This window comes from Lepeophtheirus salmonis, chromosome 6 (genome assembly GCF_016086655.4).
Source record: "Lepeophtheirus salmonis chromosome 6, UVic_Lsal_1.4, whole genome shotgun sequence".
In the NCBI taxonomy this organism is placed as follows: Eukaryota; Metazoa; Arthropoda; class Copepoda; order Siphonostomatoida; family Caligidae; genus Lepeophtheirus; species Lepeophtheirus salmonis.
In genome coordinates, this window is record NC_052136.2 from 6992853 (window position 1) to 7014974 (window position 22122).

General features: G+C 29.9%; 1 protein-coding gene across 1 annotated transcript; it reads right to left on the reverse strand.

The window, feature by feature from the left end:
- Positions 1-141: 141 nt before the first annotated feature.
- On the reverse strand, positions 142-13165 carry LOC121120225 (facilitated trehalose transporter Tret1-like). The gene is made up of 7 exons (XM_040715064.2): positions 13012-13165; positions 7744-7790; positions 7548-7695; positions 6310-6868; positions 6104-6236; positions 2574-2797; positions 142-2000 (listed from the first exon to the last, which is right to left on the reverse strand). Exons 2-7 carry the CDS (start codon positions 7765-7767, stop codon positions 1457-1459), a joined length of 1632 nt encoding a protein of 543 aa, XP_040570998.1. The 5' UTR covers positions 7768-7790; positions 13012-13165; the 3' UTR covers positions 142-1456.
- Between the last annotated feature and the right edge of the window lie 8957 nt (positions 13166-22122).

The following is a 22122-nucleotide window of genomic DNA, read 5'->3' on the forward strand; positions in this document are numbered from 1 at the left end:
AGGGAAACAGCTAACGTATGTGAATAATATACTTACAACTTAGATTAATATGGTACTTTATTTGTTTGATAACTTTAAATGTTTATTAGATTGTAATAAAGAAAAAATATATAATTATTCAATATAATAATTGCCTTTGAAGTCAATAGCAGCCTCGAGTTGACCTCGGGAACTGGAACATGTCTTAATGACAGGATCCTTTGCCAGATTTCGAAATTCCTCCCAGATCCTAGACTTAAGCTCAGATTTTGTTTTGCAAAAGGACTTGTTAGCGTGTCGCTCAACTGTGCCTCACACAAAGCCATTCATAGGGTTGAGATCTGGTAAGCTTGGAGACCAAACACAGAGCTCAACAAAGGGACAAAAAAAATTGACAATAAGGTTAACGTCTGCTTTACAATGAAGGACATGGAATGTTTCCAGATGAAGGACCGTCCTGACACTTCAGATGAAGGACCTGTCCGCCCTTACGGACTTTTAAATTTGAACATAGTCTTGTCCACCGAGGATTGCAACAAGGACACTCAGCCTTTTCCAAGGTTGTGAAATAAAAACTTCGTTACCATTTTTTAACTGACGCTGAACACTAATGTCTACCCGTCAAAATAACAATTAACGTCCTACAGTTTGAGTACATAGAAGAACTCTTGTTAGGATTTGCAGGGAAATAAAGGAGGGTTTATGAGTCAAGACATTCATAATTAAATTTTCTTTATGCATATTTTAAGAATTCATATCTTAGTTCATTGCACCCTATAATTAACAGATGATTAAAAATTACATGTTCTATAAAGAAAACCAATTTAAGGAAATTCGCCAACTGCTCATTTATTCAAATACATTTTAATATTAATATCTTGTTCTTGTTTAACTTGAGAGTGATTCTGCAAATCAGTGAGTTTCATGTTAATTAAGAAATGGTATATGTTTATAAATCATCATATCAACAGTATTTTTAGATAATTGATAGTTCAAGTCAAATTAATAATTTTATATATATTTTTTTTTCTTAAAGAATGAATGGGCATCTACATTTTTTTTTATCTTTTGAAGAATAAAATGAGTAAAATATTTACCCTTTGTTTTCAAAATAGGAAATTGATTTTTGAGGGTCTTGTTCATCAAAAGTATTGATTTTTTCGTGGCAAAAACTACAAAATGCTTGATTCATATTCAATCATTTGCAATTATTTATTTATATATGGATGCAATCTCTTTGGCAATTAAGCTCCAACTATTTTTGCTTCAAAAATTGAAACTAAATGTTAAAATCAGTTATTTACACAAAACATTATTTTGGATTTGTTTAATCTAAAAAAACAAAGTTAAGTTACTTTTTAATCATTTTTCAAAAAATGGGAATTGTTGAAATATATAAACAAATTGATTTTTAATTTATTTAGAAAATTAATTTGAAATCTAACCAAACTTTGCTAAATTTAATTAATTTTTTTGATTATATTGTCGTCATTGGTTTATTCTTATTTTCTAATTGAATAACTGTCTCTTTAACACTATTTTTCACGCTTAGGTCATTAATATCCTTTTTTTCAATATTTGTCAATTCATAAGGAAGTTTTTTTATTTTTGACAAAACATTTTTTGTGGGATGAGTTGAAGTTGTCGAAGAAATTGTTCTAGTTGTAGAAGTATAAAGATGTCTTGGTATGGGTGTATGCTGTTTTACTGAAATGACGTCATTGTTACAATCGATCTCATATCTCTCATCCGGCATTAGATAAAATGATATACATAATTTGACGAGTACGATAAGGGCAAATACCCAGAATATCCCATAAATATGGAGATATTCGATTATGGCTGGAGCTGTCTTGATGGCGATAAAAGATGAACAGGAGGAAATAGCAAAAATAAAGCGGAGAGTGGAGATAGATCCCTCTATGTGAGTGTAGAGAAAGTAATGAGGAATACGACAAAAACCAATGGAATAACTGCACATAATCGTGGCAAGCATCACGAGAGGAATCCAGTTCAAATTACTAATGTACAAAGATAAATAATTTTTTATATTAATTTGTTAAGATATACGGGATACGAATTCTTAAGTGTTCCATTTTTTAAATCTTAATTTATTGAGAACGCCATTATGATCAACAGTTTTCAAATGTTCTAAAGTTGTTATCTAATAGTCAATGGAATAATAGACTCAATTCAACCTCGAAATCGGCGAGAATCATCCTTTAATAAACACCTGTCTATGTCATTGAACTTTTCCTTTATTGCGTTGTTAAGGCCTTGGTGTCATAGGATTTGTGGTCCTTTGAATTGCCAGACCTGGAATATTTTTTCATGTTCCTATTTAGAGACTTATATCAACAGACATTCTCACACCACCAAGGCTAGTCTTATCAATGCCATCGAGGAATAATACAATAACATAGACAGGACTATGCTGAACCGTGCATTCAGCATTTTTTGTAGCCAAATTTATCCAACCACTGCTACTAAAAATGTTATAAATATCTAACTTTCAAATGGATGACGTAATTGTGAAACTAATTGTAAAAATTGTCGGTGACAGTTGAGAATCCGTAGCCTGTATAAGGACATACCTCGTGTAAAGTGCAGCTTGAGGAACAAACTCTGCTAAACTGCAATATGTAGCAATGGCTGTCAATGATGCAAGGACGATGATGCCAGAGGAAAAGTATAAATGCTTTTTAGGAAATGAATTGTCCTTCACGGTCATTGTCAAGCAAATTATGGCTGATATTGAGAAATATATTCCTTGTAGTATAACTGATGATATAAAAGGCGATATTGGTGGCTTCAAGAGCTAAAATAAAATATATTAATAAGATATATGTATATATAAATAAAAACATTCATTTATTCATGAAATTATTTTGATATAAATAAAATTGTAGAAAATATGACTTTAAATGTGTCTAGATATGTCTTCTATAAAAGTTGACAACATGTACTTTTTTATTTATTTAGAATTACAATGATTTATACATCTTTGATAAAATTTTAGTAATGGTTGCATATACAATTCAACCGTTCACAAAATTATATTGGAAAAAGCTGATTTAATAAATCGGAATATCTATCTAAGAGCCATTTATCCATTTTTGTAAATCCCTTTCTGATATAAAAAACAACAACTAAGGTTTAATAAAACTAAATGAAAAATACAAAATAAAACTTCTAAATTGAAAGAAATGTGTCCTATTATGAAATCATAAAGATCTTCAAATATTTATAGCTCTTAACTACAAAAATACAATAGTAATTATCTTTCTACTTTAAGATATTTTGCTCTCTAGGTGCCTTTTTTAGACCAATGACGTCCAAAAATTGTTACTTATTCACCTAGACTGCCAAAATATCCTATCTATAAGCCAAATATAACAAAGTAAATCTTTAAAGGCATCCTTGAGCCATCAATATTAAAATGGAAAAACCTGAAAATGTTGTATTCAAACAAATTTCTAGACACATTCCTACAAAATTTATTTCCTCTATAAATCCAATATTCTATTGACATCCATAATTTTGTGCCTAAAAAATTACAAAAGTGCATTTTCATCGATTTCTTATTTTCCCCATATTTTTTTTTTTTAATTTTGAATAAATTTAGAAATCCTCATTATGTGTATAGTTTTTTTGTTTTGAGTATCCAGACATTTTTTTATTTATAAATCAACCCCTTATTTAGTCCCCTTGAGCTCCAAAAAACAACTTTTGACCTCCCCCATAAAAATCGGCACCCCCGTTTTAGCTTGATCATGTTTAATAAGTGGACCAGTACAAAATTTTAGCCTCCTAGTTCCAATGTTGTAGGCCCCCATAAAGGACACCCTCACACCAATTAAAATGTAAACAGATTATTAACCTATTTAAGTATTACATTTGGTATTAATGTGACTATTTCACCGTATTTATGGTTTGTACAAAAATCCCTCCTTATATTTGTATATTATATAATATACTCTATTTTATATATACAGATTACAAGGGGTTACTTTTTTTTTGAAATATTTGCATTTTTTTATTTGGCCCTCCATTATAGTTATTGATTAATCATAAAAGTATTTTAGCTGAACCCATTAATGCAGACTGGGAATACATGTGCCCACTTCAGAAAGACTGTTATTAATACTGACCAAAAAATAGTTCAATGCTATAACAGATTAGCATATTCCATATAACTTTTTTAATGTTTGGTACAAATTACAAACATATGTAGTCAATAGCTTAGAAGTAGTATCCAGATAAAATAGGTAAAATGTGGTACGGAGAAATAAGGTGTAATCCTAAAGAACTAAAGGGTTTGTTTTTACTAAACAATATATATATATATATATGTATAACCTTTAGGCATAATTCCTATTTGAAGAACTATTCCATATTTTTGGACAATTTTATTTCATATTTAACATATATAAGTATAGATATAAAGGGTTGGAACAAATGTGCCCCCTCAGTGTTGATATAACACTGTAAGCTATTAGCCGTTTTTGTTTTACATTATCATTACTGTTCTTCTGAACTGGTTATAGATGCTCTACAAATGTATTGTTTTGAGCAATAAAGATGACAATTTATAGTTTTCCGTCCCTTTTATTTATTAAAAATTTTTTAGTTTGTCTTTGGAAGAAATACAATCTTTCCTCGAAGAGGAAAATTTTGACAGTGAGAGTCCGCTCAAGTTTTAACCATTGAACTGCCCATTGAAAAAACAGTAGCGTACACTGACTGTGTCCAATTTATTTGACAATGAGTTGAAATGTAATCCCAATCGTTTACCAGGAAGAATTTTGCTTTCTAAAGTCGTACCAAATTAAATTGAATCAGAAACACATCATACACTAGCAACAAAGAAGCCTCACAAAGAGACAACTATTTGGCATAAAAATTTGAAAACAATTGAATTTCATTTTACAGAAGAAAGTGGTGAAGATATAATTTTATTTGAATGAGCTTTAGAATGCATTGGCTGCAATTTATTTGTAATAAAAGTAAGATTCATACTATCAGAAGTCACTAGCATCTGATGCTATGACTAATATAAGAGTGTTTTTTGCAATACTAGTTCTCTCTGGTTACAATAAATTACCAAATCGACGATTTTTTTCATAAGAACCATAGTAATTAGAACAGTTCAAAAATATCTACCCTCTTTGGGGGGCTCTTTGGAAACTGTTTTTTTAGCCAGATTCCACAATATACATGTGAGTGAACTTTCATCATTTATTGATGGGTGAGAGTTGATTTTAAATGAGCTTGTACTCGGAATATTATTGTTAATAGAAAAAAGCCTCATCATCCCATTTTAAGAAATTGCATCGACTACCCACTGTCATATTCCCTGGACAGGAGCAAAAAATCTTCCTTTATTTGAACCTTCTTTTTCAACAGTTATATAGTCATCCACTTTACCACAATAGCAAGTAATTGAAGAATCAACAGATTTAAATAATTGGATCTGGAACTATGTTTTAAAAAAATGAACGTCGTCACTATGAAAATTTGAAAAATATTTGGTAGAATATGACCTTAGCTGTCATGACACTTTGTTTAATACCCTGCGAGTAGCTATGCTATCACGAAAATAAACACAAGTTCAACTCCTTACCTAGCAATGATTTAGACAGGAATGACTATGATATCGATCTTCAATTCCACTCCAAGTTCAAAAAGGATTACTTAACATTTATACGTTCTCTCTTCAAGAATAAAACAATAATGATAACAGCCTTGGAAAATAGAAAAACACTTTTCAGGCTGCAACTACGAAAAAATACCTTACATTATCATTTTTTTTTTCATCACTCGTGATAACCCCTGACAAATAATATATATATATACTTTTTTTTGCTCTAAGCTACACAAAAAGTTGATTAAGTTGCAAGATTATTAATTACACGCTACTACATTATATATACATATATGATAATCATTATGAAAGGTTAAAGGAAATAAATATAACATGTTACTTTACAAAAGAACACTCATTCATTTATCTATATGCATGGCATGGAAAATATTGTTTGTATTGCTATTTAATTTATTATGCAATAATAAAAGAGCGCGATTCTCCATTTTCATATTTTTTTAAATCTATATAGATACGTACCTTCAGAATACTGACATAATAGTAGTTGAATACGGGAAAGGAACTCCATTCTAAGAGGATAAATGACAGACATAGGTAAATGAAATTGTTAGTTAAATATGAATAGCGGAAGCTTTTAATCCAGTCTCTGAATCTGAAAATACAAATATAAAAGACTAATGAATTATCTTATGAATTAGTTTTTGCATATAAATGGAATAACATACGAAGTGAAGGAACTGTTTTCCTCCTCCCATTCCTCAAAGCTTCTCAATTTTGTTAAAATGGACTCAACTTCCTTGATATTACTTTTAGTATAGAACATCAAGGAATCGTGAGCAAGAGACACATTCTTCTTTTTCATCATGAGCCAGGAGGGAGATTCTTTCATTATCAAAATTAAGGACAAGAGGTTAATAGATCCAATTGAGATTGAAAATACTGCAAAAGCTGTTCGCCATGATGCTATCAATGATCCAAGGGACGCCATGATTAGTGTTCCAAGAATTTTTCCAACATATAACAAAAAGCCAACGGACGTGTAGGAATGTAGTCCAAGTATTTCAGATAATAGACTTAGCGAGGCTGTATGACTTGAAGATAAGGATATTCCTAATATAATTCGTCCTAAACAAAGAATGGGAATACGACTTCCGGTAGCTAATATACTTGAACCGAGGAGGAGAAAGGTTAGATTCCCTATAAGAGTAGATTTAGGACCCAAAAATGTCTCAAAGTAGTATGAGGTAGAGTATCCTATGACTTCTCCCAATGCAAGTGTTGATGCTATTTAAATATCAAAAAAAAAAATCTGATAATATATATATGTTGCCAGTCAACACAAAAACAAGCTAGAATATTTTGTTTGAATAGAAGTATTAATTACGTTTTGTATTCCAGAACTAATTATCGTTCATTTCTATGGACAAATTACTCTGATTAATCTTTTGGAGGTACAACTGCAAGCTGCAATCAAAGTAGCAAAAATTTAGTGTCACAACAAAATAATTAAAACTTAAAATATTTTATTTAAAAGATCATATTGAGGTCATATTAAGTCTCATGAATAAAATTAAAGCTTTTAACTATATTTAAAATTTTTGTTTATATTAATTCATCCCAGATCATTTGAAAACAGAGGCTTCAATTGACCAAAGTATGTCAATGAAATATTAAACCGTATGTTTATACCTAGGATGTAAAAAAATGATTCCATGATTTTTTTAAAGATTGTTTTTGTGTTAACTCCACACAAAGGTACTCTAATATTATCGATATTAAAAATATATAGCCTTATCATTCTTCAATAGAAGTACAAATATCAATTTTAAGCTAGTTAGGAAAGAGTACATGAATCTAGGATAAATGATGTAAGATGTTCTTTGGAAGTACATAAAACTTACGTACATTAACTCAAGATCAATGTTATCAAATCTCTAATTTCAATATTGTATGTTTAGATTACCTATCCAAGAAACTTGCTCCGTTGAAATATTTTCAAGCACTGGATCTTGATCTACATTATCCACTATCCTTGCACAAATAATAGATGACGAATGCTTAATAAATCCACTTATGAGAGATATCGATACCAGGATTGAAGATGCAAATATCTATGGGTTAAAAAAATACAAACATCACGTCATTTTAGAATTATTTACCTGATTTTGATTGAATGTTGCCATGATGTAGTATATTTCTGTTGGACCTAAATTGCAAAGTAGTAGGTATAAATATATATAGTTCAAAGCCATCCTCAACAACTAAAAAATATCTAAGATATAGACGGCATTTCTTAAGAGATCACAAAATATGTCCATATCAAATATTTTTTCTTTGAAATAATACCGTATGCATCATAATGGCTTGTGAGTGAGTAACAGAATCGTGATTTATAACTCCAGCTCAATAACTAAACTAATTCAGCCAATTTATATGTTTGATAATTCTGAAGTATTTACAGATATTTCTAAAAAAACTACACCATCCACAACAAAAAAGGGTTCCAATCTAGGTCTAAAGAAGCTACAGACCTTTTTTTTCAGTTATTCCTTACACACTCCTTATCAACAGATGTCTTCATACTGCTGATATTGGGGTTGATCGGTGCGACAGACTTTATTCTCTACATGTTGTCATATACTGAAGTAAAGTGGATTCATGTTTAATCATAACTGAAGTAGAGGCTTTACAAGTCATTATGACGCACACGGTATAAAAACTCAATTCTATATTAAAAAAATTATTTTTCCTTTATTTTTGGTCGATTTTTTTTTTCGACCAGCAAATAATTAATTATTAATCAAAGTATTAAAGAGTACAAAGATAATATTTTTTTCCAAGGGAATCTTTAAATTAATTTCTATTGTATTTCATTAATGTTCATCAATAACTTACTTCAATGGAAAACCTCATTATAATTCTTTAATAAGTAAGTAACTGAAAATTATGGTTAATTATATTTTTTTAGGTATAAATTCTAATTAACTATATATCCAAATTATTTCTATTAAATATAGGGTTTTACTGTAAGTAACAATACCTTGCTTAATAAGTGAGTTTAAGTCTCACATAAGTACAAAGTATTTATATTGAAAGTGCTTTTTTACTAACATCAATAATTCATTGTTTATAAGCCAAGGATACAACGTGTGGAGGATGCAATCAATCAAGACGAAATACTCAGTTACCTTTTGTTTATTTTTGTGTGTGGGGGAGCAAATACAAACACTGTTCTTATGTTAATTTTCGTTACTGTTGAATATAGTATTAATAGTATGTACACCTAAAGAGAATTTGTACAGAATTCTATAAACTTTTTTTTACAACTTTTCATACCATTTTGTAATTAATCTAAAAACCAACTAATTGTAAACAAGCTTTTTGAGACCGAAAAAGTTGAGATTTTTTGGACTGTGTTAGTTTTTACTATGTTAAACATACAAAATCGAATTAAATAGATGTAAAAATAAAATAAAATAGTAAACTTATCAAAGAAATGGTAATAGTTCAGTACAAATGAATGATCTTTCAAATTTATAATAGTTACTAAAAGCAGTAGTCTTTTTGGCTTTTTTTCAATTGCTAAGGCTTCTTTTTCAGTTGTACCGTTTCTGAACCTTTCCTTCATTTTTTTGACTTCATGTCATTTTTAGCGTTTGTATTTTTGTTGTTTCCTCATAAAAATTTCTAAATGATGTATCAGATCCCTTTCTTAACTTTTCTAAACTTTGTAGTATCAGGTTTCTACTTACAATTTCAAGTTGTTTAAGCTTGTGAAATCGTTAATCCCACCTGTCCACACATTCTTTTCATTAAAATATTAGTGACGGGAGGGATATCTATATTTCTTGGCTATTTCTGAACAGGATACAGTGGAGAGAATTCATCACAAAGGCTGTAGTCTCTTCTTTGTCTTCCCAGAACAATCCTCATCTCTGGCATAAGGAAAACGCACAGAGAAATACATTCGTTCATGTATTGTGATGATATGTTAACTACAACTTGGATTACATGCTCAGAATAATTTTCTTTTCTTCCGAGAAAATATGATTCCTTATGCAATCAAACAAAGGCTCTTTGCAGTTGAACAAATCGACAGCTCTGGATTTTGTTATCTGTTAGTGCATGTTTTTAGAAGAAACTTTTGTACTTGAGTGTGTGGTTTCTCTTGATATTATTACACCATAAAATGGTTCAACCAGGAGAACCCCAAAGGGTACAAACACAACAAGGGCTGGCTTAAAGTATTTTACATCCTGAAATCGTCGTACAATGCAAGCCACCTTATTTGTAATATTTGAATTGAAGTATAAAAAGTGTTCTAGCCAAGGAAAAAGATAAATTATCACTGCAACAGTTCTCAATGATATGAAAAAAGCACTTATCGAACACCATTATTTATAAGATACCGAAGGAATTCATTATGATATTTTCAAGGCTTGTGATTATATTCTGGAGCCACTAAACAAAGTAAACAGTCCAATGCTTGTCCTGCAACTGATCATTCCTTGAAATTAAAATACAGATCTACCAAAAAGTTTTTGAAGATCGCATCTACAATCATGTCTTCCCAATCAAGGAGAGTATTTTATTCATGGCTGAACTGAATCCAAATGTGGTTTGAGTACTGCAGAATAATTGACCAGCTTGAGTTTCAATATCAAACATGTCTGACAATATAACAGAAAACCCCTATTGTGATGTGATGAATTGGTAATGTGGTTATCTACCATTTGATATTCGTCCTTTGCATCTTGCCTGCAACAGCACCTAAAATTTAAAAAATCAACCTGCACCAGAATGCAACAGAAAAGGTACATTTTGACAAATGTGTATGTCTGGAACAGAAAACTTATCAAAACTCTTCTTTGTTGTACTGTATGTGGCATGAGTTATCATTGATCCAGATTCAGACACAGATTCTATTCTCTGTGTTATCAAGGCAAGACTCTTAGCCTTTATCAACTCATCGACTTGTCTCAGATTCCTAGGATGAGGTAGTGTATCAAGATCAAAACTTTGTTCATTTGCTCCAAGTACTTCCCATTTTCTATTGAATAAACTGGCATTCCCTTTCACAAGAGCTTGAGAAGCCTCAGATGTAGAGAGACCTTCCAAATCAGCTAAAGTATCTTATTTCTTATCTCTTACTTTTCTATCTGACTCTCCATGCTTCATGGAAAGTTGAATAATATTTTCGGATGATTGGCTATCATTAATGCGTGTAAGTCTCTTCTTCGTAGCTGTTGAAAGTCATTTTAAATTGGCTTGTTGTATATATATTCATAATTGAACTGAGGTTCTGCTATGGTATCATGTTCAATTTATTTCTCTTCGTGTTCTGTTATCAATTCACCAATAACTCCAAGCATATAATCAATTTCAGTGACACCTGCAAATCCAAATCTATCTTCCAATTCACTTCTATACATCTCAGATAGTTATGTCTTTCTTTTTGTCTCATCATGCCAGTATACCATATGGGATCTAAGCCTTTGTTGCAAAAAGTTTTTCTTTCAGACCGTTGATCTTCTAAATATTCATGTTCATTGATCGACATGTAGACACTAAACTCAGATTCGCATGTCTTTATCCTGTCTAGATCCGTTGCAATTATATCAAATATCTTATATCTCTTCTCTTGTTATATAATGTTATATTGCCTTTACAGATTTTCTTTTACCTCGCAACTTTTTCTTGTCTTCATTAAATATAAACCAATATTAATCAATCTTCTTCCAAGTACCAGCTGGAGTTATACAGTATGTAGTTTCATAATATCATTTACAATAGAACCGATTTTTACATCATTTACAGTATTTTGTAAGGTTGATTGTGCTTGCTACTCTCAATCAGATGCCCAAAACACCTATGAGGTCAGCATAGGTTGGGAGCTTTGTTCTATTTGAATACTCCACCATGAGTGGAAAATCAAGATTTGCATCTAAAAGAGCCCCTGAAGACCTTTTTCTTCTACTTCAGCTGCCCATCACTTCGCTATTGTCGTTTTTATAATTTAAAGGTAAGCTATACAGAAAGTAGTCCTACTTTTCAACAAATTGCAAAATGTTTCTCTTATTCACATTCTCAAACGCACTCAAAAACTGAGTCTAGATTAGAGATATCTATTATTGTTAATATTATGATTAAAATATATTAACTAGTTAATACGTAAGTACTTTTAGTCTATTATTTGTGAAGTAGCTTAGTAGGGGCAAGTTTTTCTACGTAACCAAGTAAAATACATTCAATTGGAAATGTTTTTTTGGAGTAGAACAGGATGGCATTGGTACAAACTTGTTGCTTATAAGTTAAATTTTATCAATCCCTGCTACGTTGCAGGTACTTGTAAATTACTTAATTTGTTACCATGTATTTAGGAAGTAAATTAAAAAATAAAATGTTTGAAATTTAAAAAGTCGTAGTAATACAATAAACTTATTACGACGACAAATCTATTTAGACAAAATATTAAATATAGGTATATGTTGGTAGGTTTTTAATTTTTAATTGACGATATTATGATAGGCAACGGTGATCAAGAATTCACCTTAGAAGTAAATATTTTAATATTAGATATTAATTATTACGTATTTTTGAACGGATCTAGTACAATTAAATTTTAGAAAGAGCTAATCTAAAACGCCAAATGCCCTCATTTTTCCCATTTGGTTTTCTTATAAATAAATTCATTTTTATATCCATTACAACATATTATTTTAATCCATACTTATTAGAAAAAAAATGTGAGGAATTAACTCTTCAATATAGTTTTTTGATTTGAATAATAATAATTCGTTTAAACATGATATATCATCACATTGTTAACAAACGCTATTAATAATTTTTTTGTACTTATTTGCAACTTTTAGCTATAAAAAAAATTGATAAAGTATTGTTAATGAATGAAAACCCCCATTTTCAATTGTTTCACTAATAATTAGAGAAGTACGAGAGGCAATTTGTATGTAATAATTAAAACAATCAAATTCTACAAATATATCCTCGAAATGCCCTTATTTTTCACATCTCTACTTATAGGTATCTATTAGTCGAGTAAAATTAATGAACAATTGCAGAATAATCCTATATAACAAGGTAGTTTAATGCCACTATTAGTCAACAATAACACAACACAAACTCAAGCTAGTAAAGTCTGGATAACATTTGTATTGTTAGTTTAATTACTTTTAATTTGTATTAACATTCGGAGACACAAAAAATTGTTCAAACTATTAATCCAATATATCGAAGGAAAGTTTTAGAGTATCGTTAATGTACTCAACAATAAGTTAGTGAAATAATGGGACCAATATGTTTATAAGTAAAACAATAAAATTGGTTTTGTTTTAGATTTTGTGAAAAAAGTAATTTATAATTTTTTTTACTACTTAAGTACATTAAATATGTATTAAATATTTTCTTACCGTGAGATTGGTCTTGAAAATTAATTTTTTCGTGTGTTTTTATATATGTCAATGTTAATTATTCAAAATGATTTACCAACTGCCACAAGAAGTCAAATTATCACACAAAAATAAAAACAAAAAGATTTATATTATTTTAGTCAACTCCTTTTCACGGTATGTAAACATTTCTTACCTTTTTACTTCATATCATCTTTATACAAATTAAATCAAGATAATGAACGTGGCATTATTATGTTAAGGTCAAAAATTATGATATCTTTTTTTTTTTAAATCATGTACGAGACATATGAACACATAAAAGGTCAAGGTAATATACAGGATAAACATTTGCTTAAAAGCAACTTTTTCTCCGACATAAATCTAGTATCCCATAAATTACTTCGCATAGAAGCAACATTATTCTAAAAAATCTTGATAACTGTAACTTTAGAATGTGATATTTACGTAGAAAATATTTTAAGTTGGCTTTAGTCGATATATCTTTTAAATATGAATATGTAGATATAAGTGTATATAACGATGTCATTGCTTCGAAAATTATCCATTGTTTAATTAAATTTTATACTTTGTTAAGGCATGTTTCCACCTTGATTACTCTTAACTTAAAATGACGTCATGTGCTCATTTTAAAACTAAGCGTAAGGAATGGGGCCAAGTATATTAAGTTCTCTTAAGTTAGTACGTATACATAATTATTTATGAAACATGAGTTCTGATCCTTGGTCTTTAAAAGTATAAAATCCTTTCGATTTACTTTCGACTGAAATTGATGAAAAAAATTTAATCTATTTTCTTTAAAAACATTTTTATAAAATAAATATTGTCATCAATAGTGCAGAAGTATTGTTAGCTTATATTAGTTTGCGACAAAGCGGCAGGGAGGGTTCTGTCTTACGGCAAAATAATACAATTCCCTGAATATAAATATTATTTAATATACTAACATAGATACCTATGTGAAAAACTTATTTTGTGCTAATAAGCTACAAAATGACATACCTTCCTGATAAAATATACATTTTGAATTTTATCTAGCCCGTTCAACTTCAACGTTGCAGAGGTAAATATATTCTTCATAGTACTTGTACTTAAATACATTGCAGGTACTTGTAAATTACTAAATATCTCTATCTCTTGTATTTAAAATTTCAATGAAGTACTTTTCTTGAATAAAATTGAATTTAGTTAGACAACCCCCTGCTAAGCATGCAATAATTGTTTACTTAATCCCAGAACTTTTAAAAGGAAACGAATATCTCGGTGTAAGGGTCGTTTACTACTTTTTAGTCAATTTTTTTTTATATTCTTGAATGAGTTAACTCCTTAAACCGCCCTCTTGATTGCGTCAACGTTAGCAAGATGTCGTGATTGACATTTTGAGATGAATAATGGATGGATTTGGTACTAGAGCTGTATTTGAATCGAACTTTTCCGACTCTAAGTCTATGAAAAAATGGTTCAATGGTTAGATCCTGAATGAATTAACGCATGAACATTTTAAATAGATTGAAAAGTAGTGACGATCCTTACCCTGAGGGATTCGATAAAAATATTAGGATTAAGTTAACAAATGTTGCATGCTCAAATCTAAAATGAGTGCGTGACATCATATTAAATCGGGAAAAATCAAGGTGAAACATAATGTCACAATGTATCAAAATTAAATTAAAATATATACTTTTTATTCTGAGTTATAACTTAGTCTTATCAACATATATATATATATATATATTAACACCCAGGATATCAATATAAATTAATTAATTCCAATAAATCTAATTATGTGTAGATTTTTAAACAAAATCACTGATAGAGAGATACATTTATATATTCCCATCAGCTGTTTTTCCTTATTTCATTCGTATATATTTTATTTTGACGGTAGAAGAAGATTTGCTGAATATAATAGGGTTGACAATAATATCATTAAAAAAATTGGACTCACCATTAATAGGTGAATAAATATTAATACTGAAAGCAATATTGAGGGACTTAGGCCCCATTGGCCCCAGGCAATTACAGCCCCAATATTGAAGTAAATTAAAATATGTAAGTCTAAGCCAAAAACAAAAAGAGTTATTTTCTATTTATAAACAATATTATTTAGTAAACCTAAATTCACTGAAATAATTTGAGCAGATTATTTATTTGTTATCATCATATATGTACTAGAATAGATTTGATTTGCCCAGGATTGCAGGACATTAAAAAATTAAAATTAATTTAGAACTCTTCTTCTTAATATAAAACAAACATAAAGACTGTAAAATTTTAAGAATTATTCTCATGTTGTTTTTATGAGTATGAGTGTATTAAATAAGGGCACTTTTCTTTCAACTGATGATGAAGTAATTGCTATATTACGGGACAGAGGCGAAACTTGCAGTTTCGTAGACGCTCCCCTGACCATCAAGGAAACCTCCTAATCTCCCAAAATATACCCCAGCTCTCAGATTGCACAAATGAAGTGTTGGGCCAAAATACAGTTTAAACTGTACCTTTGCTGTGTTTCTAGGCACCAAGGAACCATTCTAATATGCTAAAATACACCCCAGCCACTGGTTGTGGATGTGAACTTCTGGGACCGGGGTAAGCTACATTTTTCCACTGACCCATCCTTGAGCATCAAAGAACATCCTAATATCCCAAAATACATCCCAGCTCTCATTTTGTAAAGGTAAAGTACTGGGTCTCAAGGCAATTTAAACTACAATGCCGCCACATTTCTAAGCACAACAACACCTTTAAATGTACTAGAATACACCTTCGCCCACGCGTTAGGGTCCCTGAGGAAGGTGAAATTCTTCCACTGTCACTTCTCTGAGCATCAAAGGAACTGTCTTATATCCAAAATATAATCCAGCCTTCAGGTTGCACAGGTGAACTGCTGGGCCAAAATACAGTTTTAACTCTACTGCTGCCGTGTTTCTAGGTACCAAGGAACCCTTCCAATATTTTATAATATAGCCCACTGGCTGTGGAGGTGAACTGCTGTGACCGAGGCAAGTTAAATTTATCCACACCCCTTCATGAGCGTCAAGGATCTTTCATCATATCCCAAAATACACCCCATATCTATGGTAGAACAGGAGAAGAACTGTGGCAAATTGAATTTTAAAGTTTACCGCTACTGAGTTTCTATGCACCAAGAACACTTCTAATATGGTATAGTACAACCTAGCTAACGGTTTGTGTTGGTGAACTGTTGGGACCGAGGCCCCTTCTCTGACCATCAAGGAACCTCGTAATATCCGAAAATGTACCCCGGCTCTGATGGTGTACAGATGAAGTATTGGGCATTAAGGCAGTTTAAACTCCACTCCCGCTGCATCTCCAAGCACCAAGAATTCCTTTTAATATGCTTGAATACACCCCCACTCTCCCGGTTGTTGCCTGCTGGTCCCTGGTTCAATTCTTCCATCCCCGCATCCCTGAGCATCAAATAAGACTTATAACATCCGAAATACCCCCGGCCCTTACGTTGTTCAGGTGAACTGCTGGACCCATGACCAGCTAAATTTAGGCTGTACAAGGGAAGTACCGGGCTTCAAGGCAGTTTAAACTACACTACCACTCCATGTACAAGACCAATAACACCTTCCTATATGCTTTAATATACTCCGCCCTCGGGTTGTGCAGACTTCCTGCTGTGATGTACACCTCATTGACTAAAATATTGTAGTAATAATTGGAAAAAAATGTAACAAATTAGGTTATGTTCTCAAAATTTTCACTTTTTTAGAAATAATTCTTTGTTTTCAAAAAATATTTTTATTATTATTATGAATTAAAAAGGGAAATAAAATATGGTTTTTTTTCAAAAATTATTCAAAATTTCCTTTACATTATGACAAAAATTGTCAGAAAATTTAAAAGTTTTGTGAAAAAAAAAAATTATCCATTTTCTAGAACAGGTTCTAATTACGGCTCTGTATGTGCTACAGGTGAGCAGTACACTAATTGTTCTAAGCAAACTGTTTAGAGCTAATTATTTATCGAAAAATCAGGACAATAAAAGGGATTGTACAACACAAATACCATCCAGATTAAGTCAATTCCTCTCATGGACATTTTCTATCATACAACATTACAAATAATTTTTATTATATTAAATATATGTATCAATTGAATTATAATAAATATGTATGTATTTGTCAAATCATACTCTTCTTCATATATCATATGTAATCCATTTTTACAACAAAAATTTACCTCTCAGTACGTTATTTGAATATTTATTGATTACACAAGGCGACAAAAAATATCTGATAAATTCTATATTCACTTCTAGTGGTACGTGGTGCATTATAAAAATTCTGTAAGTAGGTTTTTTTTGTATCAAATCTTGTTCCTAAAGAATTTTCGATTTGAATATTTTTACTCTTTGTATAGGTTTATTCCAACTTTTGAGTATGTACAAAATCAATAATAGACATGAAATTTAATTTATTTTGTTTATGGATTATTATGTTGATTACTTTTTTTTTTAACTCAAAAATGCCTGAAACCTATGAAAGAGTACAAATACTCAAAAATTATTTGAAAAATTATCGAAAACCAGATTGATAGGAAAAAAATTATGACATATTACATTTAAAAGAATAACAAAATAAATAACATTCAAAAAATTATTTTCTGTCACATTCAGATCAAGTTGATACCATTTTGTTAGACGATTTTTCATTGGTTTCCATCCTCTCAAACTTTGTCTATACAATACTGCTTGACATTAACCAATCTTAAAATTGGGCCAACCTTCATTAAGAAGGTTTAATGAACTTGATTCTTCATAATTTTTGTCTATTATTTATTTAATTAAGGCTTTTAATATTAATAAAAAATATTTTAAACAGAATTATGAAGAAAAAAAAATGAAATTTATTGTCTATTCCCAAAATTGGAAAGAAACAGTTTTAAAAATGAGATTAAAAGTATTAATATTTAAACATTTTTATATAATTTTTATATTTGAAGAATAACTTTTTTATTTATTTTTCACTCATTTGAAATCATACTGTTAAATAACGGAAGTTTTTGGAAAAGTGTATTTTGTATTCACAGTACACAAAGATTATGTGTAGGTTTATAAAACTTATTTTTTTCAAAAAAAAAAAAAAAACGTTTCACTTCATTGTATCATATTAAGAAAATACTTTCCAATAAAAGTAAAGAATTTCACCTAGAAAATACAAACAAAAACCTTAGTTTAATTTTATTTCTATATATATTTTTTTTTAGTTTAACTTTACGATCAGCTTGTAATAACGCAGCCTATACACTCTCCCCAAATCATCATCAACATTTTTTATAATTTTTGGTCAGTGTGTTTATTGCCACAACAGAACACTATGTGTTAAATTTCATACCTATGAGAACAGACGAACCTTTTTTGGAGCCCCTTAATGTTTGGCTCTTTCCAAAGTATCCTCGAACTTCATTGGAACATAACTCCGCTCAAACTTAACCGATTTAAAAAATGTTTCCATTCAAATAATCACAAGAACAAGTGCTGCAGTTCAATTTAAAAAAAAATATTTATGCAAAAAATACTCACGCAAACATTATTGCAAAATATTAAAAATGGCACCTCAGTCAAGCATTAAGTTTGATTTTGTCAATTTTTGTGATAAGTTTAACTTTCATATACACTATGAGTTTGCAAAAAACAAGACTAGGATCTTATTTGAATCATTTTCATTTAGGCAATTAACTGAAGAGGTCATATTTGTCATAATAGTAAATTCCTTATTTTTCTTGAAAAAATATTTAATTCCATGTTGTACCCTTAGTTCCTGACCCTTCTAAGTTATAAATATATATAATCACGTTAGATATGTATTTTAATCATGCATAATACAACCTTTTCCTACAAATTGAATCATTTCATTATTTTATCAAAATAGAACAGTATTATAAGTTTTGCTTAATATCTTCATTTTTCTGTTAAAAAGCATTAATTGTTATTTTCTATATTTTCAATTTTTCTACAATCAACCGATTAATTTGATATTGATATCAAAATAAATATACGATAACTTAAAATTTTCTTTATCGTACTAAATCACACATTTTTATTATTTCTACAATAACATCAGGTTGATTATCTTTTTTTTAGTTCTTCCTACTGATTTTGTAACGATTTGCGAAACTCGTCACTTGATTAACAGAGAATAAAATGTTAGAAATATGAAACGTATATACCCTTATATCTAACTGTTATGTAACCTGTGATTAATCTAGAGAAGGTGAATGATTTTATATGAACAAACCATTAAATTCTCTACTTGGCTGCATCGCTCTACTTACTAAGTCGGAGCAATTTATCAGTCTCCAGCATACAAGCATTGAACGGAAAATAATACTTCATTTTCTCATAGAACATAGGCTGGTCCTTTGCAAGACTAGTTGAGAAAAAATTCCACACTTCCCACAAGTTCCCATTGTAGCTTGCCAGGTTTAAGAAGGTTTGACAGTGCTTGTACTAACCAGTCTAAAAAGTTGAAAATAATTTTATAATTTTTAAATGTGGCCTCTAAATACCTATATAATTAGTTAGCACTTAAATAAATATACTGTGATGATATCATTCAAGTTGTAGTTGGAGAAAAGAGCATATAGGTAATTACAAAAATTGTAATTTTTTTCGTATTAGAAAAACCGGGTGCTTTTTTCCACCTTTTAGGAACACTGATGACATCGTTGAGAAACATCCTGTACTACAAATCTGTAATTTTCAGAAAAGTCTTCAATGGTAAGGTACAAAGGGTATTCTGGAATAGCCAGCCTAACTATGGCTCCTGTACAACGATGTATATTTACCAAAAAGAAAAAATTGCGGGGAAAAATATTATTTTACAATCTGATAGATCTGGTAAAGATTGTAGCTCTGTCAAAAAATGTTGTAATAATCCAAAATACAATAGCTCCATTTTTCATTGTTACCGGTTTTCATTTCCTTTGAAAAGGTATTCCGTTACATATTTGTAGCCAATGCCCTGACACTTGAAAATTGAACGTCCAGCAGTTGATGTTGATGAGGTGAAGAAACTATGAAGCAGGTTATTGAACTTTCTGAGTCTTGTCTAAGTCGAATTTTAACCACTGATACTCACATTGCAGAGGGTAGGAAACTCACGGCACAAACTATTTAACATTGTGATTCATGCTTTAATAAATTGTTAGGCTCTACAAATTTTAAGATAGTTTCTTCTGCTCTATTATAAAGAAGGTTAAAAAACGATATCTCCATTTTTACTGTTTGGATTATCCAATAAGAAAAGTTAATACTCCAGAAAAGACCCAAGCAATAGAAAATGCAATTTTAAGGGTTGCGGAGAAAATGAGACAGTTGGAACCTTTAAACGTGGGAGACTTTAGAGGTAATCTTTAGCTGTTCACTATACTATTTGTACGATTAAAATTACGACTAAACTTTGAAGTTTGATAATCTTATTAAATTTCATCCTTTACTCTTAGTGTGATACTTGATGGTCTTGTATAAAATTATTCTCAATTTTAGAAAAAGTTCAAAAATTTTACATAAAGACATTTTTTTTTGTGTTCGTTTTAAACATGTTTACTTGACTTCATTGTAATGTTTTCTTGTCTTTTTTTTTTACAGAAAAGTAATTTTAAACTACAATGTTTATTTATATATGTAAGATGCAACTTTTTTGGATAAATAAACAAGGGGAAAAAATAAATAAAAGAGGAAAAATTATTTAATATTTTAACTTCTAAAAAATAATTATAACACTTATATATTTTAAAAATGAATCAAACTTTACATATTCCTATGTCAAGCTACAATGTTACAATAAACAGGCTATTATTTTTTTTCAGTTAGTTTTCACAATTATTATTCCGTTGTTAATATCCATATTTACTTTAGTTTTGAAAAGTTAATAATTAATATTTTTGGTCAAAAAAATTAAGCAAATTTGTATATAATTAGTAACTTACTTTTGCTTGTTGAAAAATCTGTTGTTGTTTTTATTTAAATATACTCACAATCAGTTTTTTTAATTCAAAAAAAGTACAATGTATTTTTCCTTCACCAAAATTAACTCTTGTACGATATAAATGTACCTTATTATGAATTATAAAAAGGTTTTTATTACATATGATTTTTATTTGTATATCATACTTTATATAACTCCAGAACTATTGTTATGAATTTGTATCATTTCATACTCGGTTTTGATTCTTATATTGATTAAATTATCCATCCAATGTATATAACAACACTTTGTAACAAAATTATGGTCTTAGAACGTCCACCGGCTAAAACCCACTTATATTAATATTATTTAAGCCATACAACAAGAAAATAACCATTAAAGTCTTCAAGCGCAATTGTTTTGGCCTTTAGAACCTTTTAAAAAGAATATAGTTTTTAGAGTATAACTAAGGTTTAGTGCCATGTTTGGAAGTGAAAGAACTATATACTCTGGTCCTCAAAATTATGAATACCCGTGTTAATTTTTGTGATTATTTATTTCTGTTGTCAAACTAATTTACTTTTTAAAGTTTTTTTATGGGTTAAACGTGAACAACAAATGAAAGATTCACAGCAATACTAAAATACTTAATTCCAGGATCTTTGATTTCAACGGATATTTTATTGAAGAATAAGCAATAAATTATGTGTTCAAAATTATTGATAATTTATCCTTATACTCGTGAATCGTGACCGATAATTTCATTTCCAGTTAATTCATTCCCTGTCTTTTCATTCCTAGTAATTTCATTCCCAGTAAATTCATTCCTTGTAAAATTCATTCCCAGACATTTCATTCCCACTATGAAGAGGAATTGTTATTGACGTCATACGGTTAATATTTCTACACTAGTTAGTAGTTTTTGTGTATGTGAGACGGATATGAATGAGTTATGGTGTTTAGAAATGACGTCATGATAAATCTTTAAAAGTGAGTAGGGATGGAATCCCGATCTGTGGATATTATTAATACCTTGGGAAATAGAAGTAAATCCCGTCATTACTCTTCTTCTTGTTCATCCTCTATCACAACTCGCTCCTGCTCATCAATCGACCATCATCAATTTTATCATCTTCCCTTCCTCTTTTCACAATTCAAATCTATGTAA

Excerpts from the sequence above, each read along its gene's own strand:
- LOC121120225 (XM_040715064.2), bottom strand. The coding sequence starts at position 7,767 with ATGGCAACATTCAATCAAAATCAG. Across the intron at positions 6,869-7,547 it reads GGAGCAAGTTTCTTGGATAG|CATCAACACTTGCATTGGGA; the intron begins GTAATCTAAACA and ends ATATTTAAATAG. Across the intron at positions 2,798-6,103 it reads ATTATGTCAGTATTCTGAAG|CTCTTGAAGCCACCAATATC; the intron begins GTACGTATCTAT and ends ATTTTATTTTAG.